The sequence below is a fragment of the Cryptomeria japonica genome, chromosome 2 (genome assembly GCF_030272615.1).
Source record: "Cryptomeria japonica chromosome 2, Sugi_1.0, whole genome shotgun sequence".
NCBI classification, from domain to species: Eukaryota; Viridiplantae; Streptophyta; class Pinopsida; order Cupressales; family Cupressaceae; genus Cryptomeria; species Cryptomeria japonica.
Window position 1 is genome coordinate 357,876 of NC_081406.1, and position 9,996 is coordinate 367,871.

The 9,996-nt window shown below is 38.8% G+C and overlaps 1 protein-coding gene across 2 annotated transcripts in view; it reads left to right on the plus strand.

The window, feature by feature from the left end:
* Window positions 1–7,976, plus strand: part of LOC131073813 (ATPase family AAA domain-containing protein At1g05910) — a 48,411-nt gene extending 40,435 nt beyond the window's left edge. Inside the window, exons 2-11 of one of the 2 annotated variants that reach the window (XM_058010327.2) lie at window positions 1,837–1,887; window positions 2,012–2,116; window positions 2,264–4,060; window positions 4,193–4,381; window positions 4,528–4,670; window positions 6,079–6,324; window positions 6,427–6,613; window positions 6,715–6,780; window positions 6,894–7,137; window positions 7,221–7,976. In XM_058010327.2, the coding sequence (XP_057866310.2) occupies window positions 1,837–1,887; window positions 2,012–2,116; window positions 2,264–4,060; window positions 4,193–4,381; window positions 4,528–4,670; window positions 6,079–6,324; window positions 6,427–6,613; window positions 6,715–6,780; window positions 6,894–7,137; window positions 7,221–7,696 (3,504 nt within the window). In that variant the 3' untranslated portion in view covers window positions 7,697–7,976. The remainder of the gene's footprint in view (window positions 1–1,836; window positions 1,888–2,011; window positions 2,117–2,263; window positions 4,061–4,192; window positions 4,382–4,527; window positions 4,671–6,078; window positions 6,325–6,426; window positions 6,614–6,714; window positions 6,781–6,893; window positions 7,138–7,220) is intronic. The other variant, XM_058010329.2, reaches the window with a different exon arrangement.
* Window positions 7,977–9,996: the final 2,020 nt, after the last annotated feature.

Genomic DNA, 9,996 nt, shown 5'->3' on the forward strand with positions numbered 1-9,996 from the left:
ACTGAGGGGTATCCATTCCGCCAAATTTGCCTGGGGCATGATACCGGCCTCATCCCTTATGATGTCAGAGCCTTGCACTCAGCAAGACTTGATACCTGGTGGGCTCATTTGGAGCCATTCAACTTCACCAGCAGACCAAGGGCCCATTGACAAAAAGAAAAATAAGCATTTTTTTTGTCAATTATATATTATATTATATTTTCTATAATATAAATATAAGATTATAAAATTTTATATTAATATATTATATAAAATATGTTATATGTATATATTTTTAATATTTTATGCATATATATGTATGGCTGAATCTGAACTTGGGAAAACAAGCCATTGTATCGCCAACCCGTTTTTTGATGCTATCTTGGAACTTGATCCTGAACCAGTAGCTTGGTGTTTTCCTAGATTCCATGGAGTCTTGCGACAGGGATGCGGACAGGGGGACTAAGGGCCAACATTTGGGGATGCTGGGGAGATGGTAGTTGGTGAGGGTCTAGGGGCAGTGCCTTCAATGGGGTCAAGGGGTAGTGCCCCTTGCAGGGTCCTGGGGTGGTACCTGCAATGGGATCAAGGGGCAGTGTCCCTTGTGGGGTTGAGTGTTAGTGCCTCTCATATGGGGACATGGGGCGCTGCCCCTTGCAGGGTCCTTGTGGTATAGGGCGGGTGTTGTGGGGTGGCGCCTTCTCACCAAGCCCAAATTAAGGCCTTTGAAACCACATAAACATTCATGGCACAGACCTTTTTTGCACTCAACTAATGAAGACAGCTAATGTTCTCACTTTTCTTACCCTAATGCTCATTCTTGAAGCCTTTCTAATTCTCACTTTTGCAGCTTGCTGTTGCAACTTGCAGCCTTGCTCAATGCTGTTGAAATGTGATATTGGTTTGGAATGAGGTTGGGATCTTAATTTATTCCTTTTTGTGAGTGCTTAGGGTGTTGGGGTCAATAAACCATTAGGGTTAAGGTTAGTGGCTTGAATATTAAGAAAATGCTTGATTTTCTTTATAAAAAGTATTTTTTACAGCTGTTAGATACAGGGGATGGCTGGGAGTTTCTGGTGCATTTGAGGAACCAACAAGCCCCTTAAGGGTCCTGGGGATATTCCATTGTCTCCTTGCAGTCCCTAAAACTAGGGGGTCTTCTGGGAACGCCCTTTCTTTAAGGGAGACATCTCAGAAATATCCCCTGATAGACAGTGGTGGTGGTAGAATGGTGGGGGGACAGGGTGGGGAGGTGGTGGGGGCGCTTAACTGGAGTCCCTCATCCTGGAAACAGCTGAATTTTTTTTTTGGAGGGGGGGAATGTGCCCTAATGGAATTAGTATTTTTCAGGTCGTAGTTCACAGCTTCTGCTTCCCTTTTTGCCATTCTACTCCACTAACTGAGGATGCTTTTCAGCAGTTCATTGAAGCTAATGAATTACAGCAGTTGTCTGATATGTGCTTTATATTTTTCTGTTTCCAATCTTAGATTCTATGCTCAGCAGCTTAGTCAAGTTTAGTGCTAACGCTCAATAATTTGCTTATTTAAGTTCTAGATTGAGTCTGTTTTCTTCTTCGTTTCAGTGTGCTAGTATTCTTCAGCATTTCACTTGGTACAAATGACAGTGTATTGTGCTTTCCTTTTTTTTGTTGTAATATATATATGCTTATCTAAAAAGTAAACCATTTTAACTGGGAAAAATTTCTTCCCTTCTCATTGATCTTTGTTTTTCAGTCATGGATAATTGAGACCATTTATTGCAATACATCCATCATTCTGTCCTCTGTTATGTAGATCATTGTGGATTTCTCATTTATCTTGTAAAAGCCTCTATATTATTTTGAATTCTTTTCTCAGGTGCATAAAACTGCTGGTCCTTCAAATCAGATAGAGAACATGAACGTGCAGGTAACTGATAGAGTTCTGAGAAGACTCAACTGCTCTTTTCAAGAAATTTGTGCTCATTCTGTTGTCAAATATATAATCATCGTTCATGATTAAATTTGTATGCTGAAGTTGCTTATACTGGCAGTCGCATACATCCACTCTACGCCGGTCTACAAGAAAAAGGAAAATTTCTGTCAATTTAGAGGATTACGAAACAGATAACACAGACACAGAGGATGCAGATCTGATGGTAGGATTTTCTCCAATCTCCATTGTTTCTGTTATTTGTTCCGTTTTCTGCTTATTTGTTCCATTTTCTGCTTATTTGTGAAGATATAACTTCTCTTGCCCAATAATTAATTGCCTATATTATAAGTTTGAGTATCAATGGATGCAGAGACGAACATATCGGCCATCTACTACTAAAGTTGAGAATAACCCTAGTCAGGATGAGCAGTCCAGTCCAATGCGAGAGAAGAAGACAAGAGATACAGCATCTTTGCCACGGCGAGAAGGACTTCGGCCTCGCAGGTCAACAAGGTCAACAAGGTCAACCATCCAACATTCTTCTCAAGATTCTGAAGACCAGGAATCGTCAGAGGAGGAAGATGATAGAGATGAGGGGGAGGCTGGGGATGAAGGAGAGGAAGACGAAGAAGATGAAGTTGAGGAAGAGGGTGAGGAGGGTGAAGAACAAGAAGGAAGGAGACGGTATGCTCTCCGGAATCGCACTGAGGTGAGGAGGTTTTCTCCTGAAAAAGAAGAAAAGCAACGCCCACGATCTCCACCACGTAAAGTATTGCATCAAGGAATGGGAACCAAAAATGCACGTGATGCGAGACGAGGTGGTGCAAGGACATATAAACGTCATCGTGCACCAAGAATTGATGATTCAGATGATTCTCTTCTTGTGGATGAGATGGATCAGGGTCCTGTTGGTTCATGGATGCGTGGGGGAAACAGAAACTTTGGTCAGCAATGGGTTTGTGGCGGACTTGACATGCATAGCACAACTGCATGGGGATTGAATGTTGCGGCATCTGGATGGGGACACCAAGGTGATACTTTTGGTTATGGAGGTGTAGGTGTACAAACTGCTGGGCCTAGTTCAAAAGGTGGAGCTGACATTCAACCTTTGCAGGTTGATGACACAGTGAGTTTTGATGATATTGGAGGGCTTTCTGATCACATTGATGCACTGAAAGAAATGGTTTTTTTCCCTCTTCTCTATCCTGATTTCTTTGCAAATTATCACATCTCTCCTCCAAGGGGAGTCTTATTGTGTGGTCCTCCTGGAACTGGTAAAACATTGATTGCAAGGGCTTTAGCATGTGCAGCTTCCAAGGCAGGACAGAAAGTAAACTTTTACATGCGAAAGGGAGCTGATGTGCTCAGCAAGTGGGTTGGGGAAGCTGAGCGGCAACTGAAATTACTTTTTGAAGAAGCTCAAAGGAACCAACCATCCATAATATTTTTTGATGAAATAGATGGTCTTGCTCCAGTGAGGTCTAGTAAACAAGAACAAATTCACAATTCTATTGTATCTACACTTCTTGCTCTAATGGATGGTCTAGACTCTAGAGGTCAAGTAGTGCTTATTGGAGCTACAAACAGGATTGATGCTATTGATGGAGCTCTTCGTCGGCCTGGTCGGTTTGATCGTGAATTTGTATTTACCTTACCTGATTGTAAAGCAAGAGCTGAGATATTAAAGATCCATACAAGAAAGTGGAAGAATCCTTTATCAGATGAATTAAGAATGGAATTAGCAGCAGCTTGTGTGGGGTATTGTGGTGCTGATTTAAAAGCTTTGTGCACAGAAGCTGCAATTAGGGCCTTCCGCGAGAAATATCCTCAAGTATACACTAGTGATGATCAGTTTGTCATAGATGTGGATTCTGTGAAAGTAGAGAAGCTTGATTTCTTGGAAGCTATGTCTGCTATTACTCCGGCTGCCCATAGAGGTGCAACAGTACAGTCAAGGCCATTGTCCCCAGTTATAGCTCCATGCTTAGAAGGACATCTAAAAATAATCAGAAACTATATTTCTGAGATCTTCCACATAGTGGCCAAGGGTGATAAGGAGGACAGTTCTCGCAATCTTGCCAAGTTACTTGGATTTTCCTATGGTTCTTCCATTCCCTTTGTTTACAGACCAAGACTTTTACTTTGTGGGAAGGAGGGTGCTGGCTTGGTACGGTTAGAAAATACTTTCTTAGAAGTTTACACCTCTATAACATGAGTCTGTTTTTGAAAACTTTTGAATTGGCTGTCTTGTAAGCTAGCTGAATTTCTGAAGGATGCTATATTTGTACTTACTTGCCAGGACCATATCGGCCCTGCTGTTCTACACGAATTAGAGAGGTTCCCTGTGCATTCTCTTGGACTTCCATCACTCTTGTCCGACCCAAGTGCAAAGACCCCTGAGGAAGCGCTAGTGCATATTGTGGGAGAAGCAAGGAGGACTTCTCCTTCTATTTTGTATCTGCCTCAACTTCAACTTTGGTGGGAGACGGTCTGTATGTCATTAAATTAGTACACTTGATACTTCTATGTCTTTGAGATTTTCTGTGATATATTTGAAGTCAGTTTTCTTTTTATTGCTAGAGCTTCCGAAAATGATTATTTTTCTGATTTTTTCCATTTCACTGAGCTTCATAGGCCCATGATCAACTAAGAGCTGTTCTGTTGACTATATTGGAAGAACTGCCATCGGACCTTCCTGTATTACTTCTTGCAACCTCCTCTGTGCCCTCGGACGAATTGGATGGAGAAGCTGCATCCTTGTTTGGACGTCGCTATATGTATGTATCAAGGACATCATTGTTTTAGTTTTTTATATTTTTCCTGCTTGGTTTGTTCAATATAATGCTTAGGCATGTGAATCCATTCTGTATAGTGTTGTGTACCGGGTACCTTGTTAACTTCTCATTCTGTATTAATTGAACTTGTCATTGAATTGAGTGTATATGAATTCCATGGTATCTGGTACACCTTGAATGCGTTTCAAATTTTATTTTGGTTCAGTATAATAGAAGGTAAAAACCTGAGACACCAATTTGGAGAATGAGATCCACCAGGGAATAACTTTTCCAATTATTTTATGAATTGTTCAAGGTGTAAAATTCTGCCTCACTCTGAATTCTAGTGTGTGCCTCTACAAAATATGTTCATCATCTGGTCCTTTCACACTGTACAATATTAAGGAGTGTTTTATGATATGAATTTCATAGTGACTGGGTTTTAATATGAAAATTACAAATCATTTTCAAACTTTTTAAAATGATATATGTTTCTCTTTTCTAACATACTTTTTAAATTATTGCCATCATTCAAAATATATGTTTGCCTTGAATGATGTGTAAATTCTGTTCTGAGTGATATTTAAGATGTCAAAAGAATCGTAAGCCCCGTCAACCCCGGGCCATCTATTGCCGGAACTAGAGTTTCCCACCCACCCGAATCGAATTCCATGGCACAACATTGCTGTTACTTTTAGAATCATTGTGCAGCATGCATTGTCTTACACCCCTAATTTTATGAGCTTCTGCTGCAGTTGTTAAGTTTGTGATTGATGCTCATTCTTGGCTGGGAAAGAGAATGACATGACAAGAAGTTAAGGTTACTGTATGAAATAAGCAAATTAACCTTGCTAAGCCACTAATATACAAGAATTTTAGTTCCAATTGGTTTGTAATACTTTGGGCAAAATGAACTCTGGTCCCTTGAGTATTAACATGAGATAATGAGACTGCATAAATACTGAGCAGGTTCTTTGGGGTTACAAAAACTTGGAGTTGTAGCTCTGGGTTTCTTATAATGTTTTCATATTATTTTCTAAATGGAAGGCTGAATTTGGCCTCGAGTTTTAGGAATTTAAATTTCAGATGAATATACAGTAATTTTGTATCCAATTGTTTTGGAATATTTTGGGCACGATAAATTCTGATCCCTTGGGTGTTAAGATGAGATAATGAGTCTGCATAATAGTTTCTTTGGTGTGGTTGTAGCTCTGGGTTATTACAATTATTATTTTTTTAATGGGAGACTGAATTCGGCCAAAAGTTTTAGGATCCTAAATTTCGGCTTCGATTTGTTCCATTTGGAGAAAATGCGTATATATCAACTGGTTTGATTTTCTGGGCAATAATTTGGTGTGGTTGATAAGCAATGCATAACTAAATGGATTACATTCTTTTGCTTTTTGTGCAGTTACCAAGTAGAAAAACCAAGTTCCGAGGACAGGTGTAGATTCATCTCACAATTGGTTGATGCTGTTCTTACTATCCCTGATCAGCAAGTAGTAATTACTCCTAAAAAGAATGTTTCTATTCCTGAACTTCCAAAGGTACCAAAAGCAGCAAGGGGACCAAGTGAAACTGAGCTACGTGCCAAGGCAGAAGCAGAGGAGCATGCTATTCGACGACTCCGAATGTGTCTTCGGGATATCTGCAGCAGGTTTTGTAGCGATGCATCAATCATTTGATTCATTTGTTGATTGTGTGTACCAAGTGAAAATTATTTTTGAGTGCTTATATGTATGCTCCCTACAATGTGCAGACTTCTATATGAGAAACGGTTCAGTGTCTTCCATTACCCTGTAATGGATGAAGACGCTCCTGACTATTATTCAATAGTTCAAAATCCGATGGATATCACTACTTTACTGCAGCGTGTGGATAATGGGCGTTACTTGACATGCTCAGCCTTCTTGCAAGATGTGGAACTAATTCCAGCCAATGCAAAAGTAAGCATGATTTGACATGTGTATGATCCTAGCAGCTTTGTTGGGTTGACCGAAGCTTTGTTTTCTATTCAGTCCTAACTATCATTAGTTATGCTTAACAGGCATATAATGGTGATGACTACAATGGAGCTCGAATTGTCAGCAGAGCATATGCACTAAGGGATGCGGTATGGTTAAATATGCTAATAGAGACATACAGTAATTGAAGTTCAAATATTTTATGTCAAGTAGTAAGCATTTATTGTTCACTTTGCTAATCCTTGGTCTTACACATAATCAGGTTCTTGGCATGCTTTCTCAAATGGATCCTGCACTAGTTGCCTTCTGTGATAAAATTGCTGCTCAGGGTGGGCCAACTCGTCTGCCAGAGGATTCAGCTACAAATTTTCTTTCGAATCCTGTTGCTCAACCAGTTCATGTTACAAGAGCAAGTGCACGTCTACGCAATGTTCAGCCTGAAATGAATGTATCTCAAAGTTATGAGGTCTTGAAACGCTCAAAGCGGAACAGTGATCCTGATCAAGGTGGCATTATGCTTTGCACCATGCCACTTGTAATTCTTTTTTATTTTTGATATTAGAAGCACAATTGATATTGAAATTCTCAGATTTTTTTTCTACAGGTGAAGTTGTGGCTGGGAACTCTGATCCATTTTCTGAGGACAGATCACAACCCATGGAGATTGATGCTCCTGGGCAAAATGCCCTTCCAACAAAATGCCCTCATGGTAGTGTAACAAATGAGGCATTTAAAGGTGTGCAACAATGTGAGGCAAATAATCAAGATGAAATAATGAATCAACCGCTTGCCCCAACAGATGTTGCAGAAACCACCATTGCAGAAGTCGAGGATGGTGAAAGCAAATCCTCTCCCAAAGTGCCAATAAGCAAGCATTTGGCAGAACAGATTGAATCAATAGAACAGAATTTTGTGAAATGTACTGAAGGTTATGGAATCTCAGAACTTGAAAGACTTTATGCTCGAATTTGCCGAGGGGTGATATCACTGAAAGATGCTGACAAACCTATGATTGTTAAATTCTTGAAAGACTTCTCATCTGATGAAAGCAATTTTCAAAGATAGTTTTGTTACTGGATGTCCTATGAAGTACTATGGAGTACTTAAGATGCATGACATTTGAAACTAATTTGAGTAGCAAACTGTAAATACGATACTGTCCGGTGTTTTGATAAATACAATACTGTCCGGTGTTTTGATGCACAGAAAATATCAATTTAGAAAAACCGTTATAGGTTGTAAGTAATTTTGTAATATTCCCCCAAACCTGGAAACACGATTTTTTTTGGTTTCTACAGGGTTTGGGGGCTTAGTCATGTGATCCAACTAATTACATTTCTTCTCTGGAACTATGTTCCTTCGTAATTCCACAATTAATTCTCAATTCTGTTTGGAAAAAAAGTTATTATCTTAAGCACAACTATTTGGATCGAAGCAGTTGTTTGTGTTTCAATGAATGTTTCAAGCTTATTATCTTAAGCATAACGAATTTCAGGCTCTAAACAGTTGCCGCTGTTTTGTTTCTTCAAATGATATATATTTCCTTTCCTTAGAATGTTTCATATCTTTAAATGAGATATATTTCCCTAGAATGTTTCATGCTTTTAAATGATATATGTTTCTTTTACTGAATCCTTTCAAAACATGCATTGATAATGGCAAATAGAACCTTCTAACATCTCCATTTGTGGATAGAATTCAGCCTTTGTTGACTACCTACAGAATAAACTATTTTATCTAAAAGCGGAATCGAATAACACTAATCAAGCAATGCCATTTCAAAAAAGAACAGAATATAAAATTTTAGGATGGGAAAGGATAGGATAGGGTTTGTGGAATGATTAGAAGAGTAGGACTGTTGGATGATGCTCTCAAGAGGATACGTAGGTGAAGAACTTGGGTGTCCTCTCGAACGGAAATCAATGACGAGAACATTTAATAATGGAGGGGGAGGATAGTCATGTCAATTGGGTGAGCAACTTGATGTTTGATGTAACACTTGACGGTATGTACCAAGGTATAAAGATTGGGGTGACGATGTGTCAAATCTGCAAATGATTGATTAGCAGGCACAACAAACAAAAAAGATGCCTCAATATATCACAAATCATTTGACAACTTTGGTGTCCCTGATAGGAGAACCAAATAAACACAACAAACAAAAAGATAAAACTATGCTTCGGTCTAAACCATCGAATGCACACGAAGATACGAAGGATTGCAGTGACTTTAGGGAGGTGTCATGTAGGGCAAAAAGATAAAAAACAACAATCTATTGACATACAATAGTTTACCTCTTGCCAACGTGTTGAAAAAGATTGAAAACGATGGTGTTGATGTTGATATGGTGAATGATATATCTAGCAAACACAAAAGAGAAAAAAAATGTGAGATGAAAGACATTGGCAAATGATTCAATTGGTGCATGTTATTGAAGTTGCAAAAAGACCAAATTTTATATTTGAAAAGTTTGTGAGTTGCAAAGCGTGTGATGCCAACATACTAAGTGCATGAAACTCTAATAATGAATTATTGGAAAATCTACTCCAAATGGGACTAAAGGAAGTAATTCAATGTGTTTAACTAATCCAATGCCAAAGACATTTAGAGCCAAATTGCAAGAGAGAAATGAGATGGGACTCCTAAAAGAGCATATACACCCATTGAAAGAAATGGGGAAGCATAATGCAAAAAATGTCTTCGACCCTGCCATTAATCAATATATGTTTTCTTTTTTGGTGAGTATTTTGAGATGATGACAATAAGTAGACATAGAAGAAGGTATGTAGAGCAACCCCAAAGGACATTCAACATTGCTTGGGAAAGTATTATTATATCCACATATGATGGATTGGGTGTGTGAGAATTTGCCAAGATCTAAAGTCCAATTGATAGCACAAACAAGAAAACAAAATATGTGACAAAAATAAATTGTATTCCTATCAAGATGCAAAATACCCAAATAACTAAGTTGATTGATTGTCAATTCGATTACAATGTAAATCAGCCTGCTTACAAAGGCAAGACATGAGAGCTCACAATCATGACATATAGTTCAATGAGATACAAGGGTAGGTAAGGGTAGGTAGGAGATATAATAGAATATTTCATTAAAGGTGGATCACCCATCGAAGGTGGAATGAGATGACAAGATAACACCACAAAAGGTGGAATTTCTCGTACAAGCAACTTCCCTAAGTATCTCATATGCAAACCACAATGAGATGCATTATCCTAAGTCAACTTAAGTAAAGTGTAGTTATGAGACATAATTTACACAACAAGGTGATTGTTCAAATAGGGCAAGTTTGTATAAGTTGGATGCATATCTCTCATTGAACCCCATGTTTGAAAAAGAAGCCATC